This window comes from Nelumbo nucifera, chromosome 4 (assembly GCF_055504915.1).
Source record: "Nelumbo nucifera cultivar China Antique chromosome 4, China Antique-T2T, whole genome shotgun sequence".
Lineage (NCBI taxonomy): Eukaryota > Viridiplantae > Streptophyta > Magnoliopsida > Proteales > Nelumbonaceae > Nelumbo > Nelumbo nucifera.
Window position 1 is genome coordinate 95,069,287 of NC_142652.1, and position 23,707 is coordinate 95,092,993.

Consider the following 23,707-nt stretch of genomic DNA (forward strand, 5'->3'; position numbering starts at 1 on the left):
GGACTCAATGGAGACCAATGGAGTCTGGACTCTAGTGGATCCGCCCTCCGGGGTAAAAGCAATTGGTTGCAAATGGATCTACAAGAGGAAGAAGGGCCCCGATGGCAGGGTTGAGACCTTTAAAGCTCGTTTGGTGGCGAAAGGGTATACTCAGAAAGAAGGCATCGACTATGAGGAAACCTTTTCACCGGTGGCCATGCTTAAATCCATTAGGATCCTGCTAGCTGTAGCAGCGTACCATGATTACGAGATTTGGCAAATGGATGTCAAAACAGCGTTCCTGAATGGAGATCTTAGTGAAGATATCTACATGCAGCAGCCGCAAGGCTTCATTGCTGCTGGTCAGGAACACATGGTATGTAAACTTAATAGATCCATATATGGACTTAAGCAGGCTTCTAGGAGTTGGAACATCCGTTTTGATTCTGCAGTCAAAACGTTTGACTTTGAGCAGAATCCGGATGAGCCCTGTGTTTACAGGAAATCCAGTGGGGATAAGATCACCTTTTTAGTCTTGTATGTGGACGATATCCTACTCATTGGGAATGATGTAGGAATGTTGACTTCAGTCAAGGTGTGGCTATCACAGCAGTTCTCCATGAAAGATCTTGGAGAAGCTTCATACATACTGGGTCTTCGACTCTATAGAGATAGATCGAAGCGGATAATTGGATTATCCCAGGCTGCTTACATTGACAAAATTGTCAAAAGATACAGCATGGAAAACTCCAAGAAAGGAAACGTTCCTTTCAGGCACGGAGTCACTCTCTCCAAGAAGATGTCTCCCAAGACTTCTGAGGAGATTGAGAGCATGAGAGACGTTCCCTATGCCTCAGCTGTGGGGAGCATCATGTATGCCATGTTGTGCACTCGCCCGGACATAGCTCAGGCGGTGAGTGTGGTAAGCAGATTCCAGGCAAACCCAGGACAGGAGCATTGGACTGCTGTGAAGAACATACTCAAATACCTTCGAAGGACGAAAGAGTTTTGTCTGGTATTCGATGGTAGTTCACTGCAAGTTCTAGGGTATACCGATGCCGATTTCCAGTCGGATCCAGATGATAGAAAGTCTACATCTGGGTATGTTTTCACGATAGGATCGTGTGCTGTTTGCTGGAAAAGCAGCAAACAGGGGTCCACTGCAGACTCCACAACCGAGGCCGAGTACATTGCCGCAAGTGAAGCTTCCAAGGAAGCCGTGTGGATGAAGAAATTCATACACGAATTGGGAGCGATTCCATCCAGCACATCACCCATCCCGTTGTTGTGTGACAACAATGGAGCGATCGCCCAGGCTAAAGAGCCTCGGGCCCACTCGAAGTCAAAGCACATCGAGAGGAAGTACCATGTACTGCGGGAGATCGTTGGTAGAGGGGACGTCCTAATTCAAAAGGTAGCATCAGCGGATAATGTGGCAGACCCATTGACTAAGCCACTGACACAGAAGGTGTTTGAGAAACACGTGGAAAGTATGGGACTCCGGCTTGTACCAGATTGGACCTAAGTGCAAGTGGGAGCTGTTAGACAGTTTTGTATGCCCTTAGCTTCAATCATTTTGATGTACTTTTGTTGTTTAGTGGAAATAAATAAAGTGCATGTTTGATTCATGTTGTTTGGTTTAATTCTGTGTAAAACCCTAAAACTGGACATTTGTAGAGACTCATGTTAGTTTTAAATGTTCACAGCCGTTGGATATGTCTGGGGAGATTTATCCTGCCAAGGCTGATACTGGTGTGCCACCAAGTGTTGGGATGGCCTGTCTCAGCCATCAGGGTAAGACCCGAGGCACATACAGCATGGGATTACTTGAATCCTTGAACCGGACCAGATTTCCAGTCTTGCCCTGGACCTTGGAGATAGATGGGCAAAACTGGAAAGTTACACCTGACCCCTAGACTCGATTGTGACACTTCACTAGGTGCTGGATTAGGCTGCCTTTGATATGCCAATCAGTGAGATCCTGAGTGGGGATCAAAACCTGGGTATGTTGGGGCGGTTTGAGAATTCATCTGAGTGGGTGGTCATAGTGACAGAATCAGCCACTTTGTCGGACAAAGGGTAATGATCGGGAATGCACTCTCTCTGATGGAAACCAAACTGCCGGCAGTTGATTTCAATCGTTGGAATTTTGTTTTTGCAAAATTAATATATTTACATATATATGTACGGTTTCAAAATGTTTGCAAATGGTTTTAATTCCCGGGATCCATGTGAGAGGAGAGTGCGGCACTGTTCCTTGCAGCCGAGGGAGAGGTCCTCTCTTGTCGGGCAGTGCTTGATCATTAAGGGCTGAGAGGTTAAGTGTAAGACCATTTAGGATAATACCTGATGGGCTAATCTTGCACCTGCCCACAGTCCCTGGGTTTTTATAAGATGGCTTGGCCCAGGGACCACTTAATGTAAGTGTTGGGCCCATAGGGTTCATACGATGGACTCAAGGGGTTCATTGAGATTTTCAGTGAATTTGGCTAGGCCTTGTATTAAAGGCTGGGCCGAACCCATGTGGCTGGTGTGTAGATCAATGCTTGGGTCCCACGCCATACAAAGAAGCCCAACTGGGCAGCAGATTGGAAACTAATTAAACACTGAATGCTTAATGGGCCAAAAGCCCATTTCGAAGTGGGCTGATATGATCACCCATCAATGGGGCGAATTTGAGATTGAAGTTAGCAAAAAGGATTGGGCTCTTAGCCTTATCCACTCTTAGAGACCAAATTCAAATCAGATTTGAATCTGGTAACCTCCTGATAAGATCAGGAGTAAGCTAACTCTATCTGGGAAAGGGATTAAGATTATCCCCTATCCAAATACTGATTTGGATTGGGATAACTCCTAATTAGGAGATTTCTTAATCAAGAAGAAAGGAGGAGATTTCGAATGTACCAAGAGGGAGAGAAATCAGATTTCGATCCAAGGGGTTTTGGTAAGCAAGAAATCAGTCTCCTGACAAATCTGTATCCTCACAAAATGAATCGACGGAGGATCAGCCACTCCATTCCTCTTGTCCTAGTGCTCCTATTTCTTTACCTCCTCGTCCTACCCATAATCCCAAAGTGTATCAGAGGCAGAGATCCAGGAATGAGCAAGTGGTTTACCTTACAACAGATGAGGCTCATACCCTCCCAATCACAGATGAGATACCAGGTACTGCTTCAGCTCCCTTGGAATCCCCCTTCCCAGATCTTGATGTCCCCATTGCTGTTAGGAAAGGAAAGCGGAAGTGTACTGCACACTGCATTTCCAAACACCTTTCTTATGACCTACTTTCCCCTTCATATTGTGCCTACCTCTCTTCAGTTGCTTCTAACCACATTCCTAGGTCTGTATCAGAAGCTCTTGGGATTCCAGCATGGAGAGATGCCATGCAGGCTGAAATGGATGCTCTACATGAAAATGGTACTTGGGAGGTGGTGGATTTGCCTGAAGGGAAGGATCCAGTTGGATGCAAGTGGGTCTTTACCATTAAATACAGGGCAGATGGGACTATTGAGAGGTACAAGGCCAGACTTGTTGCAAAGGGCTACACACAGACATATGGGATTGACTATCTGGAGACTTTTGCCCCTGTTGCTAAGATGACATCTGTAAGGGTTCTTTTATCTCTGGCAGCTCACTTTGATTGGCCTCTCTATCAGTTAGATGTAAAGAATGCATTTCTGAATGGTGACTTACATGAGGAGGTCTACATGTGTCTTCCTCCAGGAATGTATGGGAAAGATATGCAAGGAAAGGTATGTAAACTGAAGAAATCTCTTTATGGCCTCAAACAATCTCCTAGAGCCTGGTTTGAGAGATTTAGAGCTGCACTTGTTAAATTCGGCTATGTTCAGACACAGTCAGATCATACTCTTTTTGTGAAGAAAAGTGGGTCTCTAGCAGTGTATCTCATTGTGTATGTTGATGACATTATAGTGACTGGTGATGATGTCTCAGGCATTCTGGGCCTTAAGTCTTTCCTCCGTACAGAATTTGAGATTAAGGATCTGGGGGAGTTGAGATATTTCCTTGGCATAGAAGTTGCCAGATCCAGGGATGGGATTCTTATTTCCCAGAGGAAATATGTCATTGATTTGTTGTCTGAAACTGGAAAATTGGGTGCAAGACCAGCTGCAACTCCTCTTGATATGAGTCACAAACTTTCAGAGACTTCTTGGGAAGCTTTTGTACCTGTGCATGACTCGGCCAGATATTGCGTATGCTGTCAGTTGCATTAGCCAGTTCATGCATGCTCCTAGAGATACCCATATGGCAGCAGCAGAACGGATTTTGTGCTATCTGAAAGGCTCTCCAGGAAAAGGAATTCTATTTGCCAAACATGGTCATCTGAAACTCGAAGCCTATACGGATGCTGATTGGGCTGGAAATATTGATGATAGAAGATCTACTTCAGGGTATTGCAGTCTGGTGGCTGGTAATGTTGTCTCTTGGAGGAGTAAGAAACAAACAGTTGTGGCTCGATCCTCCGCCGAAGCAGAATATAGAGCCATGGCACATGGAGTCTCGGAATTGTTGTGGTTAAGGTCATTAATGGAAGAACTTGGGGTAGATCATGACAAACCCATGATGTTGTACTGTGATAATCAGGCTGCCATCAACATTGCTCACAACCCGGTACAACATGATAGAACCAAACATATTGAGGTTGATAGACACTTTATTCGTGAAAGAGTCTCCTCCGGTGAAGTGTGTCTTCCATTCATTACTTCTGACGGACAACTGGCAGATTTTCTCACCAAGGGCATTTCCAAGGCAAGGCTTCAACATGACACTGGCAAGCTGGGCATGATTAACATCTATGCTCAGCTTGAGGGGGAGTGTAGAGAAGATGGGCCGAATGGCCCATAGACAGTTAGTTCATGTTATGTTATGTTATGTTATGTTTCTCTCTGTTGTGGGCCTTATTCTGGGCCCATACTCTGTATTATTCTGTTTTTTGTATTTTCCTGCTCTCTCAAGGGCCTCTCTGTAATTTGTCAAAGATTAACTTATTAATAAGATGTTTAGAGTGTTAGAGAGAGGTTAAGTTCGAACCTCTTACTCTCTAACACTCATTGCCGCCAGCTCTTTCTTCTCTACTTCTCTTGTTTGTTCTCTTTTCTGGTTTGCATCTAATCTCAAACAGTTCCACACATCAAGTGGGCTGTTTTTCAACTGAAGACAACTATGCAGGAAGAGAAGGAGGCTTTGATTAAGAATCAGACATGGGAGATTATGGACCTATCAGAAGGCAAGGAGACAGTTGGATGCAGATGGGTTTACACAGTAAAGTATAAGGCAGATGGAAGTATAGAGAGGTACAAGGCAAGACTTGTTGCAAAAGGGTATACACAGACCTATGGCATTGATTATCTAGAGACATTTTCGCCAGTTGCAAAGATGACTGAAGAAAACTGAAGAGAGGAGAGCTTGAGAGTTTAGCAATGAGGGTCTGAGAATGAGAGTTTCGAACCTACTCTCTCTCAGCACCCTAACATTCTTTTATTAAGATATATTTGAATAATTACAAGGAGGCCCTTAGGTGGGCAAGAATTTACAAAGAACTTAATATAGACAGGATGGGCCCAGAATAAGGCCCATTACAGAAAAGAAACATAAATAACAAGAAAGAATAAACAACCTATGGGCCATTCGGCCCATCTTCTCTACACTCCCCCTCAAGCTGAGCATAGATGTCAATCATGCCAAGCTTGCTGGTATCATGCTGAAGTTTTGCCTTGGGAATGCCTTTGGTGAGAAAATCTGCCAATTGTCCTTCAGATGTGATGAAAGGAAGACACACTTCACCCGAAGAGATCATTTCCCTAATGAAGTGTCGATCAACTTCAATATGCTTGGTTCTATCATGTTGCACTGGGTTGTGAGCAATGTTGATGGCAGCCCGATTATCACAGTACAACATCATTGGCTTGTCATATTCAACTCCAAGTTCTTCCATCAATGATTTTAGTCATAATAATTCAGAAACTCCATGTGCCATGGCCCTGTATTCTGCTTCAGCAGAGGACCGAGCAACAACCGATTGTTTCCTGCTTCTCAAAGAAACAACATTACCAGCCACCAAGCTGCAATACCCAGAAGTAGATCTTCTGTCATCAATGTTTCCGGCCCAGTCAGCATCGGTGTAGGCTTCAAGTTTCATATGACCATGCTTGGCAAACATAATACCTTTTCCTGGGGAGCCCTTCAAATAACATAGGACTCTCTCTGCTGCTGCAAGATGAGTGTATCGGGGAGCATGCATGAATTGGCTAATGCAACTGACTGCATATGCAATATCTGGCCGAGTCATGCATAGATACAAAAGTTTCCCAAGAAGTCTCTGAAAGATTCCTTTGTCTTCTAACAATGTCCCTTCTGAGGCTGAGAGTTTATGACTCATATCAATAAGAGTAGCAACTGGTCTAGCACCCATCTTTCTAGTCTCGGAGAGCAAGTCAAGAACATACTTCCTTTGGGAGATAAGAATCCCATCCTTGGATTGAGCCACTTCTATACCAAGAAAGTATCTCAAGTCCCCCAAATCTTTAATCTCAAACTCTGTATGGAGAAAAGATTTTAGATCATGAATTCCTGAAACATCATTACCAATCACTACAATATCATCTACATACACAATGAGGTATACTGCCAGAGGTCCACTCCTCTTCACAAAAAGAGTATGATCGGACTGTGTCTGCACATAACCAAAGTTAACAAGTGTTGTTCTAAATCTCTCAAACCATGCTCTAGGGGACTGTTTTAGTCCATAAAGAGATTTCTTCAGCCTGCATACCTTCCCTTTCATATCAGTTCCATACATCCCTGGAGGAAGAGACATATAAACCTCCTCGTGTAATCCACCCTTGATGCATTTGAAGGAGAAGCAGACACATCAAGAGACTCAACAGGGACAGGAAGAGGAAGAGCAAACACCTGTGACAAATCCTCCCCCTGTGGACAATGTCATTCTGGAGAGGAACCATAAAAGGGGGAAAGCTCATCAAAGGTGACATCCATTGAGACATACCGATTGCCAGACTTTGGATCAAAACAACAATAACCCTTCTGTGTGGGGGAATAACCAAGGAAGATACACTTTTGAGCTTTGGGTTCAAATTTATGCCTTTGGACACTTGGAACATGTACATAACAGGTGCAGCCAAAGACACGAATAGGGACAGGAAAAAGGTCCTTGTCTGGATGAAGAAGATTGAAGGGAGACTTAAACCCCAAAACCCTAGATGGCATACGATTTATAAGATAGGTAGCAGTAAGAAAAGCATCACCCCAAAACCTGGTAGGAACATGTGAGGCAAATAAGATACTTCTTGCAACTTCAACAATATGCCTATTTTTCCTCTCAGCAACCCCATTCTGTTCTGGGGTCCTAGCACATGAACTTTGATGAATAACCCCCATGTCAGAGAGATAGCAGGATAGGTTTTTCTCAAAGTATTCTTTTGCATTGTCAGATCTGAAGATTTTAATCCTGGTATCAAATTGGGTTAAAACAAATTCATGGAATTGTCTTACAAGTCTTGGAACTTCATCACGAAATTTCATCAAGAATATCCAAGTGAACCGAGAAAACTCATCAATAAACAGGATAAAATATTTATAGCCACCCATGGAAGGTAAGTGGTAAGGCCCCCACACATCAAAGTGCACAATATTAAAAGGAAAAGAAGATCTTTTATTACTCAAAGGATAATTGTTTCTACAATGCTTTGACAATTCACAAAACTCACAATGAAGACTAGACAAACTAATTCCCTTAAACAGTTCAGGGAAAAGATGACTCAAGGCAAAAAAAGACAGATGACCAAAACGATGATGACACAACATAATCCGACTAACAGACTCTGAAGAAACAGATCCAAGAGCAGCATTCCCAAGATGATCAGTGCATTGTTCCGGGGTATCAAGCAGGTATATTCCGTTCGCCTCATGGCCACTCCCAATCACCTTCTGAGACTCCAAATCCTGAAAAACACAGTAGGAAGGAAAGAAGGTTACACAACAGTTTAGTGATTTGGTTAAACTGCTTACAGACGACAAATTTGTATTTAGTTTAGGTACATGAAGGGCAGAAGGTAGGAATAAGGAATCCGTAGCCTTGATGGTTCCCTTACTAGAGATAGGGGCAAGTGAACCATCGGCTAAAGTGATTTTATCACGTCCAGGGAGCAAGTCATATGAAACAAATAGGGTAGAAAGATTAGTCATATGGTCAGAAGCACCTGAGTCAATAATCCAAGGGATCTTGAGATTACCTGAAGTGGTAGCATGATTGGCAGAAACCCTTATACCTGAATGAGCAAATGCTGAAGCAGCAGAAGAATTGCCTGAAGGGTTGGAAGAAGAGGTCACATCACTCAGCTGACTGATCATCTTCCCAAAGTTTTCATATTCTGCTCTCATGGCTGCCAACTATGCAGAAGCAGACATTTCTTCACTAACTGGCCTGGTAGCTACATTTGCACTTCCTGATCTTTTACTATCATACTTTTTCTGAAACCGACTGGGAACAAGATTAGGATGTAATTTCCAGCACTTATCTTTGGTGTGCTTTGACTTCTTGTAGTACTCACATATAACTTCTTTCTTTCCTATGCCACCAGAAGTTTTAGCATTCCCTTTGGTGTTAATCCCCATATTGGCAAAGTGATCATTCATATCAGCCCCTTGAACCTGAACAACCCTTCTGCTCTCTTCACTACTCACCAATGCATAAGCTTGTGACAAAGAGACACACTCCTTGGAAAGAATATTCTATTTTGTGATATCATATTCTGGATTTAGTCCAGTTAAGAACTCAAATACCCTGTTCCTTTCAACCAATTTTCTGTAGGTCTCTGCATCATTGGTTCCCTCTTGCCAATAAGGACTTCAGGGTTGAGAACTATACAGCAAGAGGTTTCTCCCCTTGTCTTAAATTCTTTACATCACTTCTCAATTTATATGCCCGGGCCACATTGAGTTTTTGTGAATAGGTTTCCGCAACACTGTCCCAAATTTCTTTTGCTGAATTCATCCATAAGTAGTATTGGCTGATTTGCGGCTGCATTGAGTTCACAAGCCACCCAATGACAATGTAATTTTCTTGCATCCACTTCTCGTAGGATGGATCATCTTCTGGGGGAGCCTTCTTACTCCCGGAAATGAATCCCCACTTTCCTCTACTACAAACATGAATCTTTACTGATTGTGACCATGCCAGATAATTAGTTCCATCTAGTTTAACTGTGGTCACAGTCAATAAAGAATCATTTGGAGTTCCCTGAACCAGTCCATATTCGGCACCACTTTTGTTTTCAAACTCTGAGGAGTACATCATGTAAACACTCTAAACAGAGTTCAGCCAACCACAAGAAGACAATATACTGAGTTCAGCATTCAAGAAGTAATCAGAAACTCCTAGGCACTGTGTAATCAGCCGAAGTACCTTTACAAAGTTGTGCACTCAGCCAAGAAGAGTAAATACCAATCGGTATTGCTGAACAAGCCTTTTCACAAACACAGTGTGGGCAATAGAGACAGCCCCACTGTCAAGGAAGAGAAAAGACCCCAAAAAAACAGTTCGTACAGCCCCTTAAACAGCCAAAATATGAATAACAATACACAGCCTATTACAAGGATGTTTCGGCAGGTTTTAACAGTCCAAGAAGAAGAGAAAAACAGCCCAGAAATTTCTGGGTTAAACCAGATTTAATGCAGTCGAAGGTAGTACAGAACAGCTAGGGTTTTCAGACACTTCAACAATCCAAACACAGTCGAAGATAATACAGAACAACCAGAAACTGAGCATAACTTACAGTTCGAGCTTCAACAGTCCAAACACAGTCGAGCTTCAAAACAGAACAGAGCTGTTCCCACCAGTCCAAACACAGTCGAGCTTCAATAGTCCAAACACAGTCGAACTTCAGAGCAAAAAACTGAGCACAACTTATAGTTCGAGCTTCAACAGTCCAAACACAGTCGAGCTTCAAAAACAGAACCGAGTTGTTCCCCTTCTTCCCCCTTTTTTTTTTCTCTGATTCTTCCTGGCCACCGAACCCCTTCCCCAAGAGATTCTAGTCTTGGGCTCGTCCACTGACCTCCAAGAATCAGGCAGTATGTGACTAAGCTTCCAACCCTATGATATTCAGGTTAAGATATGCTCTGATACCATGAAGAAAACTGAAGAGAGGAGAGCTTGAGAGTTCAGCAATGAGGGTCTGAGAATGAGAGTTTCGAACCTACTCTCTCTCTCAGCACCCTAACATTCTTTTATTAAGATATATTTGAATAATTACAAGGAGGCCCTTATGTGGGCAAGAATTTACAAAGAACTTAATATAGACAGGATGGGCCCAGAATAAGGCCCATTACAGAAAAGAAACATAAATAACAAGAAAGAATAAACAACCTATGGGCCATTCGGCCCATCTTCTCTACAATGACCTCTGTTCGGATACTCCTTTCTCTTGCTGCCTCATACTCTTGGCCCTTGTTTCAACTGGATGTAAAGAATGCTTTCCTAATTGGGGATCTGCAAGAAGAGGTGTATATGGATCTTCCAGCTGGTTTTTATATAATGCTGAAAAGGGAAAGGTATGCAAGCTGAAGAAGTCACTATATGGCTTGAAATAGTCTCCTAGAGCATGGTTTGACAGATTCAGAAAGGCCCTTATTGTTTTTTGCTACACTCAAACTCAATCTGATCACACCTTGTTTGTGAAGCGGAGGGGATCTTTGGTGTCAATCCTAATTGTTTATGTGGATGATATTGTTGTCACTGGGAATGATCTGAGTGAGATTGATAGTCTGAAGAGGAACCTGCATAAGGAATTTGAGATTAAGGATCTTGGAGAACTAAGATACTTCTTAGGCATCGAAGTTGCAAGATTGAAAAATGGAATTTTTATCTCTCAAAGGAAGTATGTCTTGGACCTTCTCCAAGAGACAGGGAAGCTTGGAACAAAGGCAGCTAGCACCCCCATTGATCAGAACCATAGAATCAGTGCATCAGAAGGTGAACCAGTGAAGGACCTTGGGAGATACCAAAGACTTGTGGGTCGGCTACTATACTTGTGTATGACAAGACCGGACATCTCCTATGCAGTGAGTGTAGTGAGTCAAATACATGCGTGCTCCACGAGACTAGCACCGGAAGGCAGTTGACAGGATCCTTGCTTATTTGAAAGGACATCCAGACAGAGGCATATTGTTTACTGATCATGGACAGCTGAAGCTAGAGACCTATACAGATGCGGATTGGGCAAGATGCCTTGATGACAGAAGATCAACTTCAGAAGTGTGCACCCTAGTTGGGGGTAACCTAGTCTCATGGAAGAGTAAAAAACAAACAGTTGTGGCAAGATCATGTGCAGAAGCGGAATATAGGGCCATGGCACATGGAGTTTCAGAGCTTCTCTGGATCCATTCTCTGTTAGAAGAAATCGGTGTACAGGCAGAAGAACCTATGATGTTATACTGCGATAACCAGGCAGCAATCAATATTGCCCATAATCCAGTCCAGCATGACCGAACTAAGCACATTGAAGTAGATAGACATTTTATCAGAGAAAGGGTAACTTCTGGAGAAGTTTGTCTTCCATACATTTCTTCTAATATGCAGCTTGTTGATGTTCTCACAAAAGGTGTTGTAAAGAATAAGCTAGAACATGATCTACGCAAGTTGGGAATGTGACATCTATTCCCAACTTGAGGGGGAGTGTTGAGTGGGCCGATTTATGTTTAGTTTGTTTTCTTTTAAATTAAGAAGTTGTTGGGCCTTGGGCCCATTAGTTTTTTATTTTTAAAAGAATTGTAAGTACTTAGTTTGAGTTGCCGCCCTACTAGGGGCATCTTTGTAATAACTCATATTTAAGTTAATTATAAATAGAATGAGGGGCTGGCGGCTAGGGTTATGTATCACTATCCTAGTCGACCTTCTCCTTTTCTTCCCTTTCCTCTGTCTATTGCTAAAACCCCCAACTTTCTCCTCTTCCTTTCACAAGAAGCTTGGCCGATTCAGCACATAAGGCTTTCTACTGAAAGCATTGTAAACAATCTTTTAAACCAAGTAATAAAATAAGTACTTCTGCTTTTAATATTGTTCACACTAATGTATGGGAGCCATATCATATCCCTTCCATGGGAGGATTCCATTACTTTCTCTTGTTTGTGGATGATTATACACGATATTCTTGAATATATTTGATGAGATCACGTGATGAGGTTCCTAACTTAGTACGACAGTTCCACCAGATGGTTCTCACACAATTTGGAGTTAGAACTAAGGCTTTTAGATCAGATAATGCCAAAGAGTACTTTGAGAAGGACCTGACCATGTATCTCTTAGAACATGGTGTAGTTCATCAGAGCAGTTGTGCATATACACCGCAACAAAATGGAGTTGCTGAGAGGAAGAACATCATAAAACTAATTAATCTTCAACAGCTTCTATTGAAAATTAATGAATTTTATTTATTAAAAAAATGTTACCTTCATTACTAAATTACATTTGACATGAAAAAATAGCATTCATCTTGTACATTAGTTGTTAATTTATGCCAAATGAGCCATGAGATAGAAAAATATGTCACACAGAAGTATCAACCATCCCCACGAATCCATCAAGTATTTGACTCTGATATGTGTCCAACAAGGACACACCATCCATTTAATAGAATCCATGCAATACCGCTTTTACTGGATAAAATAATCATGTAATGAAAGATTTTGGTGTATAGTAACAACTCTAACATGCTACTTGGCCATCAAGGAGTTGCAAGCTACTTGATAACTTATTCACTATAATGAAAAGCAATATGCCATTTAGTACCAAAGAAGCTCTATTGTGGAAGTGGAGATTAGGGAGGAGAGAGAGAAAATAATTTTTTTAGGTGCTCTATTGTGGAAGTGGAGATTAGGGAGGAAAGAAATAAAAGAATTTTTGAGGAGTAATAGAAGTTTTAAGAACAATCAGACCAAGGAATATTAATAGAAAGTATTCCTATGAGGGTAGCCCAAGGTGAAGAGCTTGGAAGTATTTCAGCCATTTTCCACTAAAAACAAAATTAAGAATTGACAAAATGTAGAATTTTGGAAAGGTAACAGTTGTGTGTTTTCCACTCTTGAAGTACTGTTTTTATGATATTTTTATGCTCGGGGGTAGTTATGCCTTTTCCCCTTTTGTTACGGTTGTAGGTAATTGTGGCCATTAGGCCTTCCTGATCCATGGTGTGATGAGAAAGTCCACAACATCAGTGGTATAGCCTCAACCATAGGAGAGATCTCTACATGTTAACACTACACACAGTCATCCCACTTTTTCCAGTATTGGCCGAGAAGCAGTTGCACCTGTATTAGGCAAAGTAGAATCAATCAATCAATAGACAAGAATGAATTGACAACCACACCAAGAACCAAAGGATTTGGAGAGGATGCATGTGTATGAATAATTTTTTGATTGGTCCACAACTGAGTAACTTTTCCCCCTGTAAGTTCCTAACTAGGGGTGTGAACAAGAGAGGTAACAACCCAAGTATTTGTTCCTTCCATTCCCTTCTTACCCCTTTTTGATGAGTCAAAGCATTTCCGTAAGTGAGAATTTGGAACCACTGATCGTACATCCTTTAGACATTGAGAATCTGGGAATCATTCCTCTTCACTGGGGGGGGGGGGGGGGTACAACCTGCTAAACTTCAATAACTAAATCTACTTTGTTTCCTTCTTATCTATCCTCAATATAGCCCCTAAATCTAATTGTTCATGTCTTCCAATAGTGATGTGTTCAGGACACTACATCCTCCTCAATGAAAAGAAGCTCTATGTGAAAACTTTCCTATGCCCGCATATCTATATTCCCTACCAAATCTACACTACCAATACTACTCGAAGAATCTAAGAAAACTAACTCATCTTCCTCCTCGTTTCTAGACCATTCATCATTCAAATCAGAGAGCTCTTGGATTACATCGCTCTGGTGAGGCAAGCTCCTTGTCTTTGCTGGAACCCAACGCAGTACCCCATTATCTCCTTTTTTCATTGTTGCAATCTTAGTCTAGCCAGAATTTGACAAAGAGGAAGATGACAGATGGCACTTACTATCCATCACCGACCTTTTAGCCCCCCTCACATTCTCCTTAAGAGATTCACATGGCCTCTCAAAAGTAGGAGGCCCAATTACAAAGGTCACTATTGTTTTCACCTCACTAATGGGCCTGTTTGATAGCCATCAACACTCCTCCCTTACTCTTTAAAAAGGCCCATCTCCTGTCTGGATAGTCCTAAGTGCCTCCATCTAAACAATGAGTTTGTCCACAATCTACTGGTTCAAATGAAGGCCTGCCCCAAGTTGTCGATCCAGCTATCCAAATTTTAAAATACTTGATTTACTGTTGAAATCCCTAGCCACCACCTATGCGTAGGTCCAAGCACGCATTTTACCAGAACTCTAATCATTTCTCTCTTCATTGTTTTCTTGTGGTAATACTTTTGGCTTTCCAGAAAATTGTGTCACCATTTTTGTGTAACTTCCAACCTCATTTGATTGTTCCAATCTCTTCATGCCACATAAATCATCTTCTTCAAACTTCTCATCTTCTCTGCGTGCGCTTCCCTACACAACTCCGCTTCAATGGAGGTAACAACCCACACTAAGTAAATAATTTCATCTGTGAGGATTTGAGCTTTCCTAGGAAAATCTGGTAAAGATTCCTTCTAAGACACCTCCACACATAGAAGTCAAAGATGTAAAGGTGTCAGCCTTCAACAGATGAAACAACAATCCCAGCAAACGAACTACTATCCCCTTCTCCATGTTCAATGATTTCAAGTTTCGTATTGGAGACCACTTTGTAACTAAAACTTGACCAGCCTCCAGAATACAAACAACTCTTAAATCCAAACTATCCTCCACTAATTCAAGCAGGGATGTGTTCTTCTCAAAAGGGGTTACTATTATTATACCTATCAAGTGTAAGCTTCTAATTATCGCCTGTGCAACCTTTTTCTAGTCTTCTATCTTATCCTTAGCTTGAATCATCTCTTTCTACTCCCAATCCTTCTTATCCCGTGTCAAGGCAATAATACCCCTACTTGCGATGCATTCCAATCCCTATTGACTTTTTTCCATCCTCCCAATGGTCTTCACCTCTCATTCTTCATCTCTTTCCACTGTCTTCATTTGTACTTTTAACACCTTTGACACCACGTCCCAACCTTCTCCTTTCTTGCCTTTAGGAAAACAAATCATCTGCTTCCTCCCAAGACTAAAAATCTCAACCAAAGTACTTAAAGCTCCCTTCATATTCTTCTTGAAGTACAAAAGCATCATCTAACTCCCGCTTAGAAGCACCTACCTGCACCGCTATATCTGAGTCTTCTTCCTTTTCAAACGAAATAACTTCAATGTTATTAGTCATTACCTCGAGGGACCCTTGATGTATCTCCTTTGGTCAATGAAAAGGAACTTCCCCAACTAAACCACTACAATCTAAGTGCTGACGAGACTAAGACTCCAATTTCAACTCAGGCAAAGACTTATCTGGGACTTCACACAAATTAAATGGAGTTGTTCCCACCTTCAAATCAACTGGAACCTTACTACCTGTTAACAACCTTGAAATATCATTTTAGAGAATCTAGTAACCACCCATACCCATTTTTCTTTCTCCCTTGCTCTCAAACTCATAGCTTTTCTCAAGTATTACTTTTTAAAGATCATGCCTTTCCTCCTCTCGAGACGTACAATGAAACCAACGATTAGACTACTTCACCTTTTATCCAAATTGGTCTTCTTAGAACCACTCTTTTTATAGCACCTTCCTGAAGTAGCTGAAGATTGCTCGATACTGTTTGGGTTGGGTTTCTCCAGCATTATCAATTGTGAGCTTGGGATTGGATGCCCCACAAGCCAACAATTCTTTTCCTTGGTAATTGATAGTGAGTCGGTTATCATCCCTAATATCTATCATATTAAACCTAGGCTCACATGATCACATAAGTGAGCAAGAGCCATCTGGTTTAACCTCATCTGATGGAGTTTATAACGTGACCCACTCAACCGGTTTGGCCAGCTAATGGATTATATATACATATATACATATTTATCTATCTAGAAAAGTAGATCTTTAATGAGTAATGACAAATATTGGACATTTCAAATTACAACCACTAACTATCTCAGGTACCTGTTTCAGCTCACCAAGATATCTTCGAGCATGTTCAGATGCTGCTGGTCGTGTACCAAGCTCATTTAATCTGTATAAATAGTCAGCAGAACGTAAGTTTCCATAAATGAAAATAAAATCCTTTGAACTACTGCAAATGGGAACCACCTGAAAAATATTGGGTCACCAATAGCTTTTAAAAAATCTAGGCGTTCCTGGAACTCAGTTGCTGAAGCATCTTCACCATCAGTATACAGCCATTCTTGCACCTGACACAAAACAAAATGGTTGAATCAGAATGCTGAAGTGATAGAGTGAAGGCAAAGCCAATATGCCTGCTAAGTGGATATATGACAACTAACCTCATCAAGCTTCTCAACAAAGGATTGACGTTCCTGGGATGTTGATATTTTTTCAATCTCTTCAGATGATTCAAGCTGGTATTAGCAGCAACAAAGATAACATGAAAGGAGTCAAAATAAGTCAACTACAAGGCCAATGTTTAAATAAAAAGTGAAAAAAGTTACAAGCGAAAAAAAAGGTAAATTTAACTTTTAGATGAAAATCAGGGACTAGAAAATGCTATGACCCCAAGCAATCCCAATCCTCTCCCCCTTAAAAGAAAATGAGATCTGACAAGTGGACCGAGGAATAATGAAAAGCATAATAACCAGTTTGTAGAACTAAAGAAATGATTTCATGCCTCTTCAGGTTGCTAAAACAGTAGTTTCAATATCATGGAAACAAGAAAATTCCACTATCATGAAAAAAAGGAGCTGTAAGAAAATGAAACCTCAATAGGACCAATTGCAGGATAAATTAGAAATATAACTAAACAAAATCCTCAACACTTGTTAAAAGATAGAGGGATAAAGAACAAGGAAGTTCAATAGAGCTTTATTAAATACAAGTTTAGAATTGTTAAAGAACTCTAAAGTACAAACCTTTTCTCTAGTAGCATATATGTATCCTTCCAAGTTATTTTTAAGCTCTGCAGTTCTTCTTCGCTCCGCATCTTTTTTGTCAAGTTGCTCCAGTCTATGTTTTGCTTCAGAAAAAGATTCTTTAGAAAGAGACATTCCAGGGCCCATCGTTTTTTCAACTATCTGTACTTGTAAAATAAAAACAGTTAGCTGAAATCATCAACTTCAGAACTATCCCTGGTCAAACTAAAGTTACAGTGTGGCATAAGTTAATGACGACAAAGCTGTTTCAATTTATGCACCTTCAGTGGAATCCTAAAAGTTCTCTTCTTCAGTTTTCTTTCAGTCACAGAATCTATGCTAGTTTGCTCTTCCAAGTTTGAATTCGATGTGTTAGCAATTGCACCATCATTGAGCATGTCATCCTTCATTGTTTCCGAGGTGTTTACTGCACTAGATTCAAGTGATACATTAGCAGTAACAGTAGTTGAATTCTCCACAGTCAAATTCTTTTTAGGAATTTCTACCCATTCTGAAATTTCAATGACGGCATCTGCACGATCCAAAGAAAGTATTCCACTTCTACTGAGAGAGAAATGCAGGTTTGCCTTGATAGGAGATGACAGATTGCGAGATGAATACCTAAACAGAAGTATACCATAATAGCTGGTTATGTTATGCAGTCTTTGCAATAGGAGAACTGGTATCATTGCTCAAAATTATTAAAGCAGTTTTTTAATCAGCAATAGCATCAAAGAAGAACCTAGATCCAATCATTATTTAAGAAGTTGCCAATCTCTTACTTCTCACTAGCATCTGTCAGACCAGAAACTGCATAGTGGGCAAATTTATCAGAAGAAATGCCAGGTGGTAGTAGATCTGCACTCTCATAACTGAGAGAAACTTCAAAGTCCTTGTTATGATTAATAGACCTAAACATCTGTATCATTAGCACACCCAAACATAATTAGTAAGTTGCCAACCAAATGTAACTCTAACAAACTTAAACATTAGTGAGAAGCAAATGCAAATACCAATCTAACACACTATCATGGCAACCAAGTCCAACTTACAGTTTATACCTTACTGGGAAGTTTCTTCATTCGTGTTACAAGTAGCTGTTTACTGCTATAGTCTTCTAAAAGATCTGGCCCATCAATCTCAATCATAAAACCATATGAACAACCATCAATCATTCCTAGCCTGCGATTCAACTTGATTCCATCACTTAAATTTGCAGCATGAAGTGATGCTCCAAGTGCAATAGCTTCATCAGCATCCAGATGTTTGTCCAGATTTTTCCTCCCAAGAAATTCCTGGAGTTTAGCCTGTAAGAAAGCAAACAGTGTCTCATACTCAGTTTGCATCAAATGTAGGTAAACTCAACCCTTTAAACATAATGGTGCGTGTCAGTGTAATGGATTACATTTTTTTGCATGGTGGTCTGCGTGTAAACCCAAGAAGTATTGGCATTATATCATATATTAACTCCTACACATGTACATTGACTGATTGTTGATTGTCATATTAAAGGCATTATATTATATATTAACCTCTACACAAGTGCATTGACTGATTGCTGATTGTCATATTAACCTCTATATATGGCAAAGGAGTTCTGTGTAAGTTGGATGTCGAGAGCCTATGATCTTGTGGACTGGTCTTTTTTACTGGAGGTAATGAGGGAACATGGATTTGAGAGGAAATGGTGCAAGTGGATTGCTGGTTGTTTACAAACTTGTAATTTTTTTCAGTCTTGGTCAGTAGTGAGAGATTTTTTCCCCACTTACAGAGGCCTTAGACACGGAGACCCACTATCTCCTTTCCTTTTTCACTCTAATCACAGACATGCTTGGCAAGTCAACCTCTAGAGCTGATAGGGAGGAGTTGTTTAAGGGTTGGACAGTTGGGAGAAACAATGTTATGTTACCTCCAATTCGTTGACGATATAATAATCTTCTATTATGGGAGCAATTTACAATACATGAGGAGGTTGAGATTGTTGCTAAAGTTATTTGAATCTTTGTCAAATTTAAGAATAAACTTCAAAAAGAGTTGTGTAACTGGGGTAAATTCAGAGGACAATGAATTAAGTGCAATAGTGGAGGTGCTAGGTCTTCCTCAAGGATGCAATCCGAGTGGTGATTTTTGGATCCCTGTCTAAGAAAAATATGGGAAAAGGTTAACAGCCTAGAAGTGTAATTACATTTCCATTGGCGGAACGATAACTTTGATTAAGTCCACTTTGGCCAACCTGACTACTAGTTTTCAGGGTGCCAAAAAAAGTGGCTAGGGTTTTGGACAAGAGAAAAAAACAGCATCTTCTTGGCATTCCAATAGACAGATTCTAGATACCAACTAGGCAGCAATAAATTAAAAACAATAAGCAATCCAACTCTCTATACACTTCCAATTAAAGAGTTTATGGGATTGAAGAGAAAGAAGGAAGAGAAAATGGTTGATCTAATACCAAGATGTAAATCAACACAAAAGAAAAAGGTATTTCAATCTGAAAATAGAAGAAAAGTGAAGATAGCAGAAATCAGAAGAGGAAGAAGATGGTGAGAGAAGAAGGGAGAAGGAGAAGAGAGTTCAATCAGTCAACTCCAGTCCACTCTCCTTTCTCCTAATTACTTTTATTAATCCAATCTCAAAGGAGATAATTACAAAGATTCCCTTAATGGGGAGGCCTGCTAACAACATAACACAAAAGAATGAATAAACTACTGTTAGCAGGCCCATTAACATAAACACAACAAATAAAAGGATAGGAAATAAAAAAACACTAGGGCCCATTCGGCCCAGTCTCTTTACAGAAGATGAGGGCATTTCAGGAGTATTAGTAAAAAATTTAAGTCCTAAGTGGTGGGTCTCGAACTCTTCTTCCTTTTGCATCTCACATCTTTACTCGTTTGGCCTCCATGAGCCCACCACTCCACTCTCAGTGGTAGTGGTGGGCATCGGGACTCGAAGAGCCAAGTAGGAAATGAAGCTAAATTGCTGGCTGGTTCTACTTTTATGGATTGGTCGACTTTTGTTGACTCTTTTAATGTTGGTGCAGAGAGTGGGGTGGTGGGCTCATGGAGGCCAAACGAGTAAAGGTGTGAGATGCAAAAGGAAGAAGAGTTCTCTGGGTTAGAATGGGTGGAGCCACATGGTTTTGTGGGGCCAGTTGAAGGATTAAATGGGGAGCTTTTTAAGGAATTTAATTTTAAAAAGAAGAGTGGGCTGTACCTGCGGCCTAAGTTGCAGGTTGACAATAGGGGCCACGCTTATTTCAAGCGTTGAAAGGCTAAAGCTTTGGGAGTCCTAAACAGAAACGAATCTGAGAAGTGGAACAAGGGGAAGGAGAGTTGGGCTGGGATGATCTCGAAGTTCGATAGAGGTGGCAACAGGAAGACTGTTGAAGATGTTGTGGAGGATCGTGCTGGCTCTGGTAGGTGTCGGAGCATTGCTGCGGGTGATCAATCTCCTGGGACTTGTGATCAATAGAGCATTGAGTCTCCTGTAGCCAGTAACAACTCAGAGGATCAGAAGAATGCTGACTTTCCGATAAAAGAAAGTTTTGCTGCTTTGGTAGAGTCGGTTGGGTGATCAATCTCCTGGGACTTGATCAATAGAGCATTGAGTCTCCTGTGGCCAGTAACAACTCAGAGGATTAGAAGGATGCTGACTTTCCGATACAAGAAAGTTTTGCTGCTTTGGTGGAGTCAGTTCTGACTGGTTCAGAGGAGAATTATGAAGGGGTGGATAGGTTGGGAGATCATTAGAAAGTTGATGTTCTTTGTTCAATTGGCTAAGTATCTGTAGGTGGTTCAGAGGAGGGTCCTGTGGAAGCTATTGGCAACAGGAGTCTTTCTTTGAACTTGATGCCTGCTGCTGATCCTTTTTATTTTGAGGAGGTGATGATAGGTAAGTTTAAACCACATTTGCTACAGCACTGTCGTAGCGCTGCACTGAAACAACAAAATCAAAACCTTTGATTTATAGATGTGGCCCACCTTGAATTAAATGAACTAACATTTTGGAGGGGCCATAGGAGTGGATTTGGGTCGCAAGAGGAAAGAGGAAGAGGAATTGAGGTTGAGAACATTGAACTGGTTCCAAAGAAGTCTTGTGTTCCTTGCAAGCACAACGCATTGTTCACATAACTAAAGTCTTCTTGTGGCTGAAGCTTGGATTGGTTGGTGCAGGTACAAGAGAACAGGGGGTAAATGCAAAGGTTTCATTGTTGGATAGCGTTGGTGGGGAAGACTCTTTTGGCACCAGCAATTTGGAGATACAGTTGGATTATGATCATAAGAAGAGGAGTGTGGGAACAATTGAAGATGAGGTGAGAATGGTTGATAGCAATTCGGAGACACAGATGGATAATGATCATAAGAAAAGGAGTGTGGGAACAGTTGAAGATGAAGTGAGAATGATTGATATGATCCCAGGAGAAAAGGTGGAGAAGGAAGGAAATTTGGCTAATGAGAAAAATGTTGAAATTGGAAAAAATCCCGGTCCTTTTTTTTTTTTGGGGGGGGGGGGGGGCTTTTATTAGAGAAGCCTTGAGGAGTTTGAGAGGAGGGAAGAAAGTTTGAAAAATGTTATAGTGGAGGAAGGAGGAGAGGTGTGGAATGAAGCTGACAATGGGCAGGAAGAGCTGTTTGAGGGGGAGGACTAGTGATGATTCATGAAGTTTTCATTTGGTCTTGGGGGGTTAGGGGATGGAGTGATGATGTATGGTGTTTGAGGAAGTTTTTGATTTTGCTGTTTTGTTTGGTGTTTAGTTTCCTGTTTTTTGGGTTGTTTCATTTGAGGTGTTTTCCTTCCCCCTGTTGGTGAACCCTTGTGACCTTGTTTTATGTTTTCTTTTGTTTCTTTAACAAATTTCATTTTATTATCAAAAATAAAGCTAAGGCTAGTGACTAAAAGGGATGTCATGCACACATATTGTAACACATTCTCCCTAAATATATTAACAAAGCACTTTGATTATTATCAATAAAAAAATAAAAAACTATGCCCAGAAGCAAGCCGGTGGTGGATTGGAAGCCTCCTGATGCAGGCATCATTAAACTAAATTTTGATGGCAGTAGTTTGGGCAACCCGGGGCCATCTGGAATAGGAGTCTTCAGAAATGATGAGGGCCAGATTGTAGCTCTATTTACTGGTCCTATAGGGTGGGGAGACTCTGTAAATGCAGCCAAGCTGTGTTACAAGGAGCAGAACATGCAAGAGAGTTGGCAGTGGAGCATTTAATGATTGAAGGTGATTCCAAACTGGTTATTGGATGGCTAAAAGAACCACAGACGGCAGCCTGGCTGTATAGGGGGTTTTGAGAAGATTTAAGTGGCTGACTTCAAATATTTCAGTCACAGTTCAATGGGAAAGAAGATCGGCAAATGGGCTGGCAGACCTTCTAGCTAAACAAGGAGTACATAGGAATCAGCTCTTTTGGGCTCAATTGTAAGCTTTATGATGTAGTTTGGAGGCTGCACCTCGCGCTTCTTTGTGGGGAATTGTATGATGAATACTTAGTTCTTTATTTAATAAAATTTTCATTATCATTATCTATCAAAAAATAAAAACAAAAAACTATGCCAGAGGAACAACTAAATTACCACTTCTATGAAACAGAATATAAAAACATGAATTAGCTCATGAAAATTAGCACCAGATATCATAAAGAAGATCTATCCACTGACCTGTAACTTTGGCACGCGAGTGGCACCGCCTATCAGCTCTATTGCATATATCTCATCAACATTCAAACCTGAATGCTTGATCACTTCTTTCACAGGCAGAAGAGATTGCTCCCACAGGTCTCCACAAAGATCTTCAAATTTCTCCCGAGTTACTGTGCTTCTATAGAAAATAAAAATAATAGAAATAAAAAAAAAGAAAAATATAATTACCATCATGTTGATTTTCACAGGTATTAGTTAACATTTTACAAATAAATGTAAAGGGTATTAAAAATGAGCAAGTGAAATCATGGCTCTATACTTGCTGGTTACCAAAGTCCATTTGACAAAGGGAACAATAGGAAAAGGTATGCATTTTCAGTGAGTGCAAGGTGCAAGAAAAGCACAAGGGCCTTATAGTGCTTGAGGAACAAGGCAAGGCACTCAGTTTTGAAGCAAGGCACAAATTTTTGAAAAAAAAAAGAATAATACAAAAAAAAGGAAACCTGGATTTTAAAAGAAATTAAATTTAAAATGCCTGTTGGCTCAAAGTAAAATACATAAGCATAACATATAATCACATATAAAGTGAAAATGTGAAAGTGAAAGCAAACATATGTAGATCGTATCTAAGTGCTTCATGCACTCAACAATTCAAGCATGTGAAACTTTTAATCTATACATTTATCCCTATTTGAATTATTTCAAGTAGCTAGTGTGATGTTAAACACCTTGCATTCCCTATCCTAAGAAATTGGCCCTCCACCTTTGTAAGGGCCCCTTGAGGCAAGTCAAAATAAGTTCATGCTGGGGTATGGGGCAACATCCAGCCTAAATTTTTAGTCTTTATATGTAAAGCGGGGTTGGTTTTGTGATTTTAGTTGCAATTCATTTCATTTTAGGATTAGGGGTAAGGTATTGGTTGTACTGTTATAGTAGCTTTTTCAGTGACAATTTTGTTATTTGAGATCCT

At 40.7% G+C, this 23,707-nt stretch overlaps 1 protein-coding gene across 5 annotated transcripts in view; it reads right to left on the minus strand.

The window, feature by feature from the left end:
- The window catches only part of LOC104590620 (heat shock protein 70 (Hsp 70) family protein), a 66,254-nt gene that overhangs the window by 33,102 nt on the left and 9,445 nt on the right, over positions 1-23,707 (minus strand). For 2 of the 5 annotated variants that reach the window (XR_016085209.1, XM_088902575.1), the window contains exons 3-10: positions 22,756-22,915; positions 18,145-18,390; positions 17,866-18,002; positions 17,365-17,704; positions 17,084-17,245; positions 16,502-16,576; positions 16,308-16,408; positions 16,175-16,230 (exon numbers count right to left, since the gene is read on the minus strand). Coding sequence is in view for 4 of the 5 variants with exons in the window: in XM_088902575.1 (XP_088758701.1) it covers positions 16,175-16,230; positions 16,308-16,408; positions 16,502-16,576; positions 17,084-17,245; positions 17,365-17,704; positions 17,866-18,002; positions 18,145-18,390; positions 22,756-22,915 (1,277 nt within the window). In the remaining variant the exon portion in view is untranslated. Of the gene's footprint in view, positions 1-7,909; positions 7,963-16,160; positions 16,231-16,307; positions 16,409-16,501; positions 16,577-17,083; positions 17,246-17,364; positions 17,705-17,865; positions 18,003-18,144; positions 18,391-22,755; positions 22,916-23,707 lie in introns of those variants that run through there. The other 3 variants (XM_088902572.1, XM_088902573.1, XM_088902574.1) reach the window with 2 other exon arrangements.